The sequence below is a fragment of the Dryobates pubescens genome, chromosome 8, assembly GCF_014839835.1.
Source record: "Dryobates pubescens isolate bDryPub1 chromosome 8, bDryPub1.pri, whole genome shotgun sequence".
Taxonomy (NCBI): Eukaryota; Metazoa; Chordata; class Aves; order Piciformes; family Picidae; genus Dryobates; species Dryobates pubescens.
The window spans coordinates 16,193,537-16,209,008 of record NC_071619.1 but is presented as its reverse complement, the minus strand read 5'-3'; the positions used below and the strand labels follow the sequence as shown (position 1 = coordinate 16,209,008).

The following is a 15,472-nucleotide window of genomic DNA, read 5'->3' as shown; positions in this document are numbered from 1 at the left end:
TGTTTTCTCTTTCTGGCCATTAGCCCAAAGAGATAACACGCTCATTATTCATGCAAGTGCCTCACATCTCACCTACAAGGTGATATGCTAGGTAAGTGTCTGTCCCCAGGTTGCACCTAAAATGTTCATTATTACAAGCTCAGACAGAGTAGCTTTGTTTCTGTGTGGAGTTTCATCTGAGACCCTTTGTACTTGGAGTCAGCATTCAACAGAACCGCTACACCATAAAATATATCTGTGACTCCAGAAAAACACAGTGGCTTGTCCGTGCACTTAGCCTAGCAGCCATTGGCAGTGCTGAGCACAGTATCTAGCTTTTGAATTTAGCTCACAGGATATGGTCAAAACTGTCAACAGAAATAAAGATCCATTGGAACAAGAAAACAAGATGCAGCAGCATTTGAAAGGAGATTTCTCTTTATTGCAGCATTATTAAATAACAAAGTGCCAGGCCACATTAATACACTGCTTACCACTGCAGGTTTTCTTCTGCCTTTACCTGTGCAAGAGAAGACTCATGAGTTTATTACACTTTTGGTATATGCATCCACTGCTGCATGCACCACTTTGAAGAGCACGCTATCCCGTGCACTCCCTCATGAAGGATACACCTGGTTCACATCAGCAGCATTTCATGTATTGATTTTTTTACCCTTTACTACACTGTTTATATTGGAAAGGTAGATAGAGTTTTTATTCTACCATGCCCAAAAGATTTTCATTATTATTTCTTAGTGCATTAAAGCAACACAGGACCTGGTTTTCCTTGTGGTCTCTGGCAACTCAAGGAATCTCTTTTTGCTGTTTCTTATATGAAGATAATCTTTCTTTTCTAGTCACATAGTGAGAATTAAGGTGTGTGAAACTTGTAGCATGGCTGGAAGGAGGAAATGCTAGACTGAGAGACCCATTTTCCCAGTCACTCCCACTGTAGGAAGAGAAGTACTCAGAGGAAGGGTACCAGACTTTGGATTAAGTGGTGTGGCATACTGTGCAATTGTCAAGTGTATCCTCTACAGAATAAGTGACACACACTCTAAAGGATATTTTATTTTTGCATTGTCTGCCAATCATTAGACTTTCAGAAACATTTTAGCTAGCTTTCAAAATCCTCTGTCTGTGCAAGTCAAGCAATAAAACTGGGAGAAGCAGATGAGAAGAGCAATAGTTTGGATGCTATTGTAATCACTCATGGCTTAGCAAAACCATATGAACTCCCCTCAGCCCTCATGGCTCTGAGGATACTGACAGGTCTCACACTATAGTCAAAGTCTGCAGCAAGGAATGGGTGGATTTAAACCAAGTGTTTATCAAGTAACAGTCCTCAACCTTCTGCAGGACTCCTGCTGCTGTGTAAGATGGATTTCCTGATGAGGTTAATTTTTGCATGTTCAAGAGTCCTTGGTGTCTAGGAATTTTTCCTTAGCATGCTTTCAATGTTGTGGAACTGCAGTCTTCTTGCTATATCTAAGGGAGTCTCGCCATCCTGAAAAAACAGATAAAATACATTGCAATATGACAGATAGGTCAAGCACAAAGTGCTTTCCTGAATTTGCCACCCAGATGCAGTGCTCTCCTGCCTAAGTTTCATTGTCATGTCACAGCCTTGCTCTAACACTACTTTCGCTGAAGCCAAGAGCAGAGTCCTACCCTCCAGTAGTGACAACCATTCCATTGTTTCCCGGGGCTAAGATCCAAAGTCAGTGCAGACCTAAGCTATAAGGTAATTTCAAGAGTAACATGGGCATATATTGCTCATCTCAACTCAGTAATGCAGACACTCATGGGTCAATATTTATTTGGACAACATCTGAGTTTTTCTGCTGATAGACGTAGCATCTCTCAGAAGAAGGGTGTCCAGTTGCACAAAAAATATCTAGGAAGGCTCTTGTCACTCCCTTGCAAGCTGCATCTTGGAAACAACTGTAATGCAGCTATGAACTAAGAAGAGGTGCCATAAAGATAGCTAAGAGATCTGTTAATCCAGTGGACACTGGTAGAAATTCAGCAGTGAAGGATATGGACTTTGAAATTGCTCTTGCCAAAACAGACAACAAAGTGAATGCTGCTGTATACCCCACAGCACACAAGTTTGCTGCCAGGGAGCTATGCACCCTTAATTTTTCTAAACTGCTGCACACCAGCTAACTGCTGCACACACAACATTCTGGTTCAACATCACAATAAGGAAATACAGTTATTCACTTCTACCTCTTACCTGATTCTTTACAGAGGAGTCTGCATGAGCTTCAAGCAGTAGAGGAATGACTGTCTGGTTTTTCATTTCACAAGCATAGTGAAGGGCTGTGCTACCAGACTGAAGGAAAAGAGAATCAAGTGAGATTTAGCTCTGTTACTTCCTTAGTAGACCTTAGGCAAGTACAACTGCAGCCTTATCAGTTTCCCCCTAGCAGTTCTAGAACTCTACAGATTAGCACATTCTGAAGACCAAGAGAAGACACGGGGCCTAGCATCCTGGCTCAACAAATCTGCTCAAGTCCAAGAATTCATAAATGATGATAAACTCAGACATTATACAACATTAGACTTTTTATAAGATCAGGTATTTAATACAAAAGTATCTCAACCCAGCTTGCCTGATGTCAGGGACACCTCATCTAGTGTGAGTTGTCCCTGCCTGTGGCAGGGGGGGTTGAAACTAAATGATCCTTGAGGTCCTTTCTAGCCCTGACAATTCTATGATTCTATGATGTCTCTTAAAGGGCAACAGTTAGAGAGGGACAATTAGTTGATGAGTGGAGAATTATATCTCCATGCATTAGTTACCGAACTACTGCCTAACCATCAAGGGGAAATACTGAATCCTCCTGGTATATCAGAGTCACTTCAGTGCTTGATCCTGCTCTGAAAGCAGGACTATCTTGCTCGAGGGTTTCAAAGTCTGGTTTTAGCATAGTTGCATGTACACAAACCACACTGGCACTGGTATAAACCCACTTACAAAGTCTGCAGCATTAACATCCACTCCAGCTCTAAGCAACATCTTGATCAGATTTTCATTCTGTTTAGTCTTTGAGACCTGTTTGGTGCACGGGAAAGAGTAACACAGTAAGTACACAGTACTATGCAGTACTAAGTAGATTTTGGCTAAATACTGCTTTTTTGTTTTGTTGGTGTTTGTTTTTTGTTGGTTTTGTGTTGGTTTTTTTTTCCTGAAAGGAAGAGTGCCTGGCTTCTGTAAATGCCAGACTGATGCAGTAATACAATTCTGCTCCTTCACTAGCTATATTCACAGTGAAAGTCCCTGTTTCTCCTGTTGCTCTCCAACACTTCTTGCTTTAAAAACAAAATAATAAAAAGTGCATATTCTGTACAGGTTCATGGCCTGAAATACTACCATGAGAAAGGCAATAAGGAGAAAGGGAAAGGTACAGGGGTTTTCCTGCTTTCATCCAGACTCACCATGAGAAGATATCCAATGAGCATAACTGGCATGAGGATTATGATGAGCACATAGTCAAGGAAGGTGAACCGTTTTCTTACAGCATAGTGCAGACAAGTGCGGTCCTTCTAAACACAAAACTCTGCTTAGTACCACATTCAGTGATCTGATGGCATTTGTTTAATATTGACACCATTGAGATCATTTTACATTTAACAAGCTTTCTTTTAGGTTATCCACTAGAAATATTTCTCTGATTTTCAAGCAGAAACAGATACACCCATTTTGTTTCCTTCAAGTAGGAGCACATTAAACACACCCTTATGCAAGAAGGATGTGGGGGCTCAAAGGATTCCATGTGTATGCCTGCAAACTTGGACATGGCTGCAGAGAGGAAGAGGGTATAGTGGACATCTCATGTGGCTACTACTGCTGCCCAGTATGTTAAATCAGCAGGGAGAATCCTCCCAGCTCCTCTTCTTATAGATGTACTGGTTACTGGAGCAAAGACATAGGAGAGTTTACAGCACCTCCTCTGGCACATGTGAGAAACATAGGAAGCAGCAACACTGCCAGCAGATTCCTGGTGAGGAGAAAGTTAAAAAAATTCTTTGACTACTGAGTGTACCAAAGCAACTACAGGGCAGAACAGTACTCCTATGTGCTAAAGCACACTTGTGCTAAACCTCCTACAGATTGTCAAAGTGGAGTTTGACAGTCAAGGTTACAGTATTACACTGGAGCCCAAAGTATGCAAAAAAAGCCTCTCTGTGGCATGCTCTTCTCCCCATTCTCACTCCTTAGCATCACAGTTGAGCTCTGCACCCAAAAGCATGAGTCCATCTGTGAAGATGAAGCAGAGAGGCATTTAAGAAAGCCAAGCATGGAAATCTAACACAAAACCACACTTCCTCATTACCTTAGGGAAAACATCATATTGTACAAGGCAGGTAGGAATCTTAAAATAGAGAACTGGGGAAGAGCAAAATATTGCTCCCCTCTACGCTATTATTTGTCATGACACCCTTCTGTAGCATGACAAAAACAGGACTGTAGAGGAAATAAAGAAAGTTTTCAGAGAGTCAGTCTGTCCTTAGGGGTACATTGTTAGAGCTGGACAGGGTCTTCTTAAGGCCTTCCATTTACCCAGGGTGAAGAAAAAGACAGAGCCAAAGAAAGGTTAGAGAAAGGCCAGATAGAGGCTGGAGAACAAGGTGAATGCAGTGTGGTGCATCAGTAAGCAGGCAGAACACACTGGCAGCCAAGGGATGGCATACAGTACTACCTAATGGGGAACACAAACACAAAGAGAAATTCAGGTTAGCAGAGTTTATTGTCTTGTGTATATTGGCAAGTTAGGAAAATAAATGAGAAGACAAACCAAGTCCCTGTTGCCTGCCAGAGTACCTACACAGACAGCCCAAGAAACTGAAAGAATCCAATACACTGAAAGAACAAGTTGCTGCAAAGGAGGAGCTGGTGGCTGCTTACCTTGTTTCTGAGGTTGACGTCAGCATTTCTTTTCAGGAGATAGCTAACTATCCTGTTGTTTCCCCGTTTACATGCGCAAATCAAGGGGGTGTCTCCACCAAAGCTGTCCTGGATGTTCACAGAGTTGCTGTTGCGTTCCAAAAGGATCTGAACTTCATTGAGATCGTTATTATAAGCTGCCTGACAAATGGGCTGATGAAAGAAGATAAAATTTATCAGGACATATTTCACTAAGACATCTGTACTTCCCATTCTGACTCACTACATGCTGCCAAGCGTTTCTGACACGTTGCAGTTCTCGGTGACTTCCAGAAGGTGGCGGTAAGAGATACTCCTGCAGCTGCCACACAGCAGCTCTCAGCCTGGTAAGTCACAACCCTTGCACCATGGAATGAACTTTCTGGGAATTTTGGATGATGCGTCTCGAATCCAAGAAATAATCTGTTTCATCTGCAACCATTCAAAACCGGCTTCTGATATCATAGGAGCTGGCCACTGTATTAATCAGCAAGTGCTGACAAGCCTGCACCTCTCTTAATTTTACAAAAACAGGCTTTCCCTTTGGCTGAGCACTGCTGAATAAGAAGTATCACGTCTGACTCATCAGTTCCCAGAACACAAACGTGCCTCAGGAGAAAGTTAAAAAAACCAAACCCCTACAATGTTTCTTTTCTAGGGCTTGAAGTTTAACTTCATACCTGAAGAATAATGCATAGCTGGAAAATACAGCTCAGATCCTACTTGGCTTTTGAGAACTGCTTGCTGTTGAAGTCTTCCACAGTATTTGTACACAATCTTGACCTAACCTGCAACTCCTTCTGTCTCCAGCAGCAGGAACTCAGACTAAGGAGACACTGAGAATTACAGGAGTACTGTGAGTTTCTAATGGCCTAATACAGGCAGAAAAGAACACTGGGAAGCATGGCAGACTGGTGGCATTGGAACTTCTCCAGTCAAAAAAGAGAATAGGTTTCTTCCATTTCTTCTAACTATGCCAAGTTCTCCTGGCAGTGTGGGACAGTCAGGAGAGTGCCTACAGTTTCCCGTGTTAAAGATGCACTGGCAGGTGGAGAACAGACATAAAATCTATGGTATCTTCTTTAAGCATGTGTAAGAAACAAAGACCAGTGCTCCCACAACAGAAAACACTGAAGAAAGCATCAGTGGGAAGTGAGCTTACATTTCTGTGGGTGATGGCAATCCAGGACACAGAGTGACTACTCTCACCTACACCCACTTTATTTATAAACCCCAGAGTCCTGACTGCCCTACACAAACCAGAACAGATCCAGCCTACCTCCACAATGTATCAAGGCAGACCTGGTATACAGCAAAGAGCAGACTCTGGGGACTGGAAACGAGAGTTTCAAGATTAGATAAGCCAATAACTGACTGATTGTATTGTAATTCAGGTGTGCAACAGAAAAATGCATATGCAGTTTTAAAGCAAAGCCTCTGTAGTTAGATTAGAATGTCTCTTTCTACAATACTCCTTCGTCAAGACCTTCAGAAGAGGATTTCATTGCTCAGCATGTGATGCTTCAGGAAAGGCAAGAATTAGTCATAGGGCAAGCAAGAGTTTTCATGGTTGAAATCACTCAGTACAAGACTACCAGATAAAGGGTGCAAGAAAAGTAAAAATCTTGCACTGTCAGAAAGAAGGGCAATACTTCTGCACAACTGATTGATTTATTTTTAATTAGCTGTGGCCCACGTGATTGAAATCAAGACCTCAGATCCAGATGAGCTGCCACATCTTGGTCTACTTGTTTTCAGAGCTTCTTGCACCTCCCTCCACTGTGATAAACCACAAACTACTTAGCAAGTTCTACCACTTGTGAAATAAAGGTTAAAGGCACAGCATAAAGGACAAAGCATTCAGCCCACAGAGAGGAGGCTGAGGTAAACCTGGTCTTGTAACTGGGAGAGCAATTCCAGATTATAATTGCTTCCTCCTCTGAGTACTACAGGGCATTGCCTAAATTTCACCAATGCTTTGCAGCTGTTTAGCCAAAAAGGAGTCATTTCCTAATGTCCAGGTACTCTGAACCAATCCATAGTCTTCCTGTGTACTCAAATTAATCCAAAGGCATGATATGATCTAAACAAGAAAGTCTAAATCATGTATGTGATGCTGTGGAACATACTAGTATCTAATCCATACTCCACAGAAAAGGCAATGTACACTTTCTTATTTGCACCTCTCTAGATTTCTATCCTGTATAAATGAACTGTATTTGCCAAAAGCAATATAGCTCACTCAAAATTTTTAAAGGAGGAGAGCTAATATATGTGAAAATATTAGCCACAAAGCACAGAGGATAAACACCACTTTAATCAAGCTAGATGACACTGTTTCCTTGCACAATGCTATCTCAGAGTAGTAGATCTGGAGAGAGGCAACAAATCCCTTCAGAATAAAGTATTTGGATCCTTTCAGAATAAAAGACTGCAGTCCACCTGGCCCATCATTTTATGGCTGTCTCCAGAAAAAAATAATAATAAAAAGAAGCAGCAGTGCAATGCACTGTGTTCACAGTCAAAAAGGACCTGGTGTACAAATGGGAGTTTTATAACATAATGAAGAAGGTAATATTTATTATAAAATCCAGATGCATGCTAAATGGAGGAGAGCTTGGGAATAAATCCCTATAGTTAAGAGCTAATAAGAAATCACAATCTTAAGATAATTGGGGGGTGGGAACAGGGGTAATGTTTCTTTAGGCACTAGCTTTATTGTTTGTATTCAGCATAAGACAAGGAGTTGTCCACAGCTGGCGAAGTTGTCTCTTGTTTGTCCCACGCTCAGAATCATTCTGATCTCAACGCAGAACACGAGAAAATGTTCAACCCTTACTTTCTGTGAAGTCACCATAATTACACTGATCATGCATTATCTTTACTCCTACAGACAGTACTTCTATCAAATTGCAACAGCCAAAGGACACAATTCCAAAGGGGAGGAGAGGGGGAACCCCCCAAAAAAGGCAACCAAAACCAAACCAACAACAACATGAACCCAAACAAACCAACAAACCAAACCAACCCAAAACCAACAAAAACCAAACCAACAAAACACACACACACAAAACAAAACACCAAAACCAAACCCAGATCTGTACAAGCCTGTTTGTGGGAGGCTGCAAACCCAGTGACTATCCCTATCTTCAATAGCTTCAGTTACTGTGCAGAAGATGGTCACATACCTCTGAATAAAGTATTCCCATGCCTATTCTTCACTGCTTGAGTTCTTGTTCACCAGCCCAACAAGTTAACCTCATTTGAAACGTTCTTGAGCTTGTTTGATTCTGGTTAATATCTAACTTAAAAGTATCTCTCTTTCCTAAGCTACATTTCTTTTAGGTGCTTTCTACTTGGTGGCACGAAACAATTATCTTTGGAAACCCAACCCAGGAAGGCAAATGTGAGAAAAGCAGGTTATGGGAGACTGAAAGAACAAGTTACAACACAGAAGCGTTTTCCTTTGTCATAGTTGCCCTAACAGCCTCCAGTTGCCTAAAAAGGAAAGTAGCAAAACAGGTTGAGGAGAGGAGGAGGGGACAAGAGAGAAGAAAATTTCACAATTGAAGAAAGGGAGGGTGAATGGGGAAGGGGAGGAAGACAGGCAACTTACAACAACTAACTGGATAGTAGCTAGCTTGCCACCCAATCTACTTCTGACTAAAATATTTTCCAAACTGTCTGAAAGAATACCTCAAGACACCTACTGGGAAAATGGAAGCAGTCTTCCTAGCCCAGCCCTGCTGCCCCACCCCCTGGGAGAGAAAAAGAAAAAAAAAAAAAAAAAAAAAAAGAAAGGTATATGATTCATGTTTCCCCTGATAATTATGTATGTTAGCCTGGAGAGGAGGAGACTCAGGGGTGACCTTGTTGCTCTCTACAACTACATGAAGGGAGGTTGTAGACATGTGGAGGTTGGTCTCTTCTCCCAGGCAACCAGCACCAGAACAAGAGGACACAGTCTCAAGCTGCACCAGGGGAGTTTTAGGCTGCATTAGAGTTTCCTTGGGAAGAGAATTACTGGTGATGTCTTCATACCTTTTGCATGTTCAGGGCTCTCAGGATATGATGCTCAGACAGCCTTTAGAATAGAATAGAATAGAATAGAATAGAATAGAATAGAATAGAATAGAATAGAATAGAATAGAATAGAATAGAATAGAATAGAATAAACAGAATAGAATAAACCAGGTTGGAAGAGACCTTCAAGATCATTGCGTCCAACCCATCATCCAACACCATCTAATCAACTAAACCATGCAACCAAGCACCCTATCAAGTCTCCTCCTAAACTCCTCCAATGATGGCAACTCCACCTCCTCCCCAGGCAGCCCATTCCAATGGGCAATCACTCTCTCTGTGTAAAACTTCTACCTAACATCCAGTTTAAACCTCCCCTGGCACAGCTTGAGACTGTGTCCTCTTGTTCTGGTGCTGGTTGCCTGGGAGAAATGACCAGCCCCGGCCTGTCTACTACCTCCCTTCAGGTAGTTGTAGACAGCAATAAGGTCTCCCCTGAGCATCCTGCCTCCAGGCTAAGCAACCCCAGCTCCCTCAGCCTCTCCTCATTGGGCTTGTGCTCCAAACCCCTCACCAGCTTTTTTGCCCTTCTCTGGACACGGTCCAGCAAGTCAACATCCTTCCTAAACTGAGGGGTCCAGAACTGGACACAGTACTCAACATGTGGCCTAACCAGTGCAGTGTACAGGGGCAGAATGAGCTCTCTGCTCCTGATGGCCACACTGTTCCTGATGCAGGCCAGGATGCTATTGGCCCTCTTGGCCACCTGGGCACACTGCTGGCTCATGTTCAGCCTACCATCAACCAGCACCCCCAGGTCCCTCTCCACCTGGCTGCTCTCCAGCCACTCTGACCCCAGCCTGTAGCTCTGCATGGGGTTGTTGTGGCCAGTGTGTAGAACCTGGCACTTGGATGTGTTAAATCTCATGCCATTGGATTCTGCCCTTCTGTCCAGCCTGTCAAGGTCCCTCTGCAAAGTCTTCTACTCTCTAACAGATCAACTCCTGCCCCCAGCTTGGTGTCATCTGCAAATTTACTGATGATGGACTCAATGCCCTCATCCAGATCATCAGTGAAGATACTAAAGAGCATGGGGCCCAGCACTGATCCTTGGGGGACACCACTGGCTGCTAGCTGGCAGTGGTACCATTCACCACCACTCTCTGGGCTTGGCCCTGCAGCCAGTTCCTAACCCAGCACAGAGTGCTGCTGTCCAAGTCATGGGCTGACAGCTTGTCCAGGAGTTTGATGTGGGGGACGGTGTCAAAGGCCTTGCTGAAGTCCAGATAGACTCCATCCACAGCCTTCCCCACATCCACCAGGTGGGTCACCTGATCATAGAAGGAGATCAGGTTGGTCAGGCAGGACCTGTCCTTCCTGAAGCCATGCTGGCTGGACCTGATCCCTTGGCCATCCTGTATGTGCTGTGTGATTGCACTCAAGATGAACTGTTCCATAATCTTGCATGGCACTGAGGTCAGGCTGATAGGTCTGTAATTCCCTGCTTCTCCTTCTGGCCTTTCTTGTGGATGGCCATCACATTGGCCAGCTTCCAGTCTTCTGGGACCTCTCCAGTGAGCCAGGACTGTTGAAAAATGATGAGAGCAGCTTGGCCAGCTCATCTGCCAGCTGTCTCAGCACCCTAGGATGGATCCCATCCAGTCCATAGGACTTCTGGGGATCCAAGTGGCTAAAGAGATCTCTAACTACTTCCTCCTGGATCACAGGGGAACTATACCACTCCCTGCCTCCATCTGCCAGCTCAGGAGGCCAGTTGTCTGGAAGACAATCTGTCCTGCTATTAAAATTTGAAGCAAAGAAGGGGTACCTCTGCCTTTTCCTCATCTTTTGTTGCTATGTTCCTCTCCGAGTGGAGGTTGTCCTTGCCCCTCCTCTTGCTATTAATATATTTATAGAAGGATGGAAGGATTTTCACATCAGTGGCCAGTCTAAGCTCTAAATGGGCTTTCACATCCCTAAGTTTTTTTCTACATGACCTAGCAACACCCTTAAACATTCTATGGGTTGCCTCACCTTTCTTCCAAAGATGATACACCCTCTTTTTCCCCCTTAATTCCTTTAGAAGCTCATAGGGCATGCTTATTTCAAGTGTCTGCAGACACCTGAAGATATCCTTTCCCTTTATAGTTTAAACTCACCTTTCCCATACTTGTAGCATATTTTAAAACAACTTCTCACTCTGTCAATGGTTGTTTACCAGAAGAAAAATTAGCTTGAAGTGTAATAGAAAAATCCACTACACCTACTTGTGATAAACATCACAAGGATCCTCCCAACAAATTGATTGTTCAGCTTGCAGTGAATATTCTGTTGGCCTAAAGGAGAGTGAGTAACCTTTCAAAAAGAAAAAGGTGTTCCCCGCCAGTATTTCTTCACATCCGGATGCTAAGGAGCGAGCATCCTCCTACATCAGCTGGCCAAGCTGTCGGAATTATAAAGTACAACTTGTTGAAAGGAACCTGAGAGCGTTACTTAAAACCATTTAGAAGCTTACATAATTCTCTCCTAACACGAATGTATAAATGCATGGGGACATATGAAATATTAAAAGACAAACAAACAAACAAAACAAACAAATGAAACAAACAAACAAAAACACACCGAAAAAACCCAACCAAGCGAAAAAAACCCCTTCTCCTCCACAAAGCACAGCAATAGCTGCAGGCAACATCTTTCTAAAGATAATGTAAAATTACCTTTTAATCTAGCATCACATGTCAGGCTCTCTTAAAAATCACTTAAATGACTACTTTGGTCAGAGCTTCAACAAGAGAAGAGATAAGCAGCTCTGTCATGGTGAGGTATGAGACATTCACTTCTGCTTCACAGCATCTCTTTCGTGAAGAATTGAATCCTGGACTCTTTCAGACTTTTTTGCTGAATAAATCTTTTATTTTCAAAAGGTGCCAGGGCTCGATGGATGTGCAAACTGCAACTTACTCAATCTGTCTAGGAAACATGAGTCTTACTCCCCTAAATGATTTTACAGCATTTCAAAGCAGCTGAGCCAGAAGTGAACTGAGAGTTTGTCAGAAGGGCCTTTGCCAGAGAAAAAAAAAATAAAGGCAACTCATTTTTTAAACTAAATATCAATTAAACTTCAGAGCAGCACATTCAATAAAAGACATGGAAGGTAATTGATCTCTTTAATTTCCAAGCACTGTAAATGATATTGCTCCAAATGGCATGAGCTACGCTACTCTGGAAAGATATCTCTGGCCTGCTGGAGCTGTGTGCACAGAACAGTCCTCAGAAATGTGTATTCCTAAGAAACGCTCTCCTGGAATGGCCAGTGTCTGGACAGAAAGAACATTCATCTCTTACACTTCCTCTCAGCAAAATTGTTAAGCTACTCAAACAACAACCTTGTAGCACTGAAAGGGTCCCTTACACCTCTACTTCAGGACTTGATTAACTCAACAGTCCCACTGAGCACAAAGAAGTCCCTCCATGGCACAGACCAGAGCCTGAATTTTATAACTCTTCAAGCCAAACTCAGTGAAGTGATGGTGTCACATGGACAACACAGGTCTTAATACTCCCATTGCCTCCTGATGCTAAACCTCAAGGGAGGTTTAGACTTGAAGTGAGGAGAAAGTTCTTCACTGAGCGAGTCATTCATCATTGGAATGTGCTGCCCAGGGAGGTGGTGGAGTCACCGTCCCTGGACGTGTTCAAGAGGAGACTGGACGTGGCACTTGGTGCCATGGTCTAGTCATGAGGTCTGTGGTGACAGGTTGGACTTGATGATCCTTGGGGTCTCTTCCAACCTTAGTTATACTGTGATACTGTATGATCGCTACTGGGTTACTGCTATTACAGCTCATCCTGTGGCTCAGTTCCAGCAGCTCATCATTCATACAGGCTGATCCTGGCCTGCCCAGGGTTCTGTTCCCCATAATCAGCTCACGGACAGTATTACACAAGATGGAACACAATAGTCATAAAAAAGCCAGTGGGCTGTACATCTGCACAAATCTGCTGACACAATATGTCTTTTTACAACCAGTACTATCATAAAAAATAACTCTGTGTAAAATTGTCCAATTAGCATAGAGATACCTCAGCAGATTGAGGCATTTGATAAATAGCTATCTTCTTTCCCATACCTGCCTGCTCAATCATCTGGCAAATGCATGGAGAAAACTGATGAGAATCACAAAAGTACTTGGGAAGAGGAGGAATAGGCTTACAAGACAGAAGGAAGATCATATACAGAACATTTTCTTAAGTAAACATTCCCAGCATCACAGAAACATTCAGGTTGGAAAAGACCCTCAGGATCACCAAGTCCAACCAATAACCCTACTTTACAAGTTTCACCCCTAAACCATATCCTCAAGCACCATATGCAAACAACCTTTAAACACATCGAGGGTTGGTGACCCAAACACCTCCCTGGGCAGTGCATTCCAATGCCTGACCACTCTTTCCATGAATTTTGTTTTCCTAATGTCCTGTTTAAACCTACCCAGTCACAGCTTGAGGCTGCTCCCTCTTGTTCTATCACTAATTACCCGTGAGAAGAGACCAGCACCAGCCTCTCTATGATTCCCTTTCAGGTAGTTATAGACAGCAATGAGGTCTCACCTCAGCCTCCTCTTTTTCAGCCTAAAGAGCCCCAGCTCCTTCAGTTATTCTCCTTTTTTTGTTGTTGGTTTTGTTTTAGCAATCCTTTACTAAAGATAACAAATTGGCTATGTTCACTGTATTTTATGAAACATGACAGTATCATACTTCTGTATATTACAGGGCTTGTAAAGGAGAACATGTTTCCCCTTTGTCCTCTTCCTCCAAGCCTGCAGATCATCAGGGATATGTTTAGAGGCATAGGATGCCTCTAAGAGAAAGGGATGGCAGACACTGGAGTTAAGACAGATTCACAGATTACACTGGGTTGAGAGGGACCCTCAAAGGTCATCTTGTCCAACCCTCCTGCAGTGAGAAGGAACACCTCCAAGAAGAACAGACTGCCCAGGGCTACATAAGTCTGATCTGGAATGTCTCAAGATGTATTTGGGCACCTCATGCCATGTGCAGCTGTAGACCAGACCATCTGGGCATCAAAGTTTTACTCCAGCATTTTCAAAACAGAATACTTGCCATCTTAGCTGGCATTGCTCTCTATGTGAGGACAGCACATTCTAAGAAGTTTCTGTATATCTTTTAGGTTTGGGGTCTCCTGTACTCTTTTTATAAGCATTAGTTTCATTGTCTCTTTCCCCTGTTCAGATTGGTTTACCCATCTGTTGTTATTGATTCCTACTGACAATATCAGAAACAAGATTACACATCCCCTATGCCAGCATGAGTGAAATTAGGTAAAATGCTGCAGATCATTTCAGGCTGACTATGAAATGAAAAAATGCAGTATGGTGTTAGCTGGGAATACAGCAGAGAAATGGCTTTCTTATCTCAGACTTGCTGAGCTATAATGTCTTTCATTGAGAAATCTCTTTTTTGGTTTTTCCAGATTATGTTCTACTTCATAAAGCAGAATTGAATTGCAGTGACTCTCACCAGATTCTGTTTACTAGCAGAGACTTACTTCACTGTTTTCCCACACAAGACAGCAGATGAATAACACATAGAATTTTCTGCACCAGGGCACCAGGCCAGTTTCAGTGAGGACTGAGCACCCAGGATGGCTACAATTCATTAAGATCTCCAAAGATACTGTGTTTTCACAGGGTTCATGGAAATGGCTTGGAAGAAGCAAAAACTTTTATTAGCATCCTCTCTGCATCAAAGTTTACACAATGTTTTCAGACTTAATTCAGTACATGAGAAGCCCTACAGGAGCTGTCTGACTCAGAGCAAATTGGTCTTTTCTTGCAGTGTTCACTCAACAACAGATTTGGGAATGTGTGTGAGATGCTAAACACGTGCCTTTCAAATCACTTGCATTTTATTCAAAGAAGAATTGTCCCTAGCAAAGAAGAGTTGTCCCCAAGCACTCTGCAAATACTAGTTCAGAAAACAGGTGACAAGTGTGGTGCCAGTGACCATGCCAGCTTCTGTACAAACCACCACAGCAAAGACCACATTCACAGGTAAAAAGCACTTGGAAAAGCTTCATATGGTCACAGAACTTCCCCTGAGAGGTCTAGCAGTAAAGATGAAGATAAGTATCTGCCACACCATCAGGAGACAAAATCCCCCAGGTTCCTGCTAAATATCCTAACTACAGGTCAGACACCTCTTTACCTTTCCTTACACATGGTGCAATTTGGTCTTTCAGAAGATCACACAGTGGTGCTGTTTATCATAAAAAACCTCCACTCCTTAAATACTGCTAAATCAGCACTTCAATGTACCCTCCTATATATGCAGACACCACACAGTCCTCTACTGCTGCTCCTTTCATTGGCCAAGGTTTCTGCCAGTCAATAAGACTGCTACTGGAGACAGACCAGAACTGCAGCAGAAGACAACACAGACAGTCACAGAGCAGAGGTGAGTTGCTTGCACATTATGTGTTTGTGGTCTCTTTCTCTGTCACCTGTCTCCATAGTG

At 42.9% G+C, this 15,472-nt stretch overlaps 1 protein-coding gene across 1 annotated transcript; it reads right to left on the bottom strand.

Annotated features, from left to right (window-relative positions):
* Positions 1-415: 415 nt before the first annotated feature.
* ANKRD22 (ankyrin repeat domain 22) lies at positions 416-5,146 on the bottom strand. Its single transcript, XM_009897719.2, has 5 exons — positions 4,895-5,146; positions 3,424-3,531; positions 2,963-3,040; positions 2,219-2,317; positions 416-1,486 (listed from the first exon to the last, which is right to left on the bottom strand). Exons 1-5 carry the CDS (start codon positions 5,144-5,146, stop codon positions 1,409-1,411), a joined length of 615 nt encoding a protein of 204 aa, XP_009896021.2. The 3' UTR covers positions 416-1,408.
* Between the last annotated feature and the right edge of the window lie 10,326 nt (positions 5,147-15,472).

Excerpts from the sequence above, each read along its gene's own strand:
- ANKRD22 (XM_009897719.2), bottom strand. The coding sequence starts at position 5,146 with ATGGGAAGTACAGATGTCTTAGTGAAATATGTCCTGATAAATTTTATC. Across the intron at positions 3,532-4,894 it reads ACGTCAACCTCAGAAACAAG|AAGGACCGCACTTGTCTGCA; the intron begins GTAAGCAGCCAC and ends TTTTGTGTTTAG. Across the intron at positions 1,487-2,218 it reads ACTCCTCTGTAAAGAATCAG|GATGGCGAGACTCCCTTAGA; the intron begins GTAAGAGGTAGA and ends CTGTTTTTTCAG.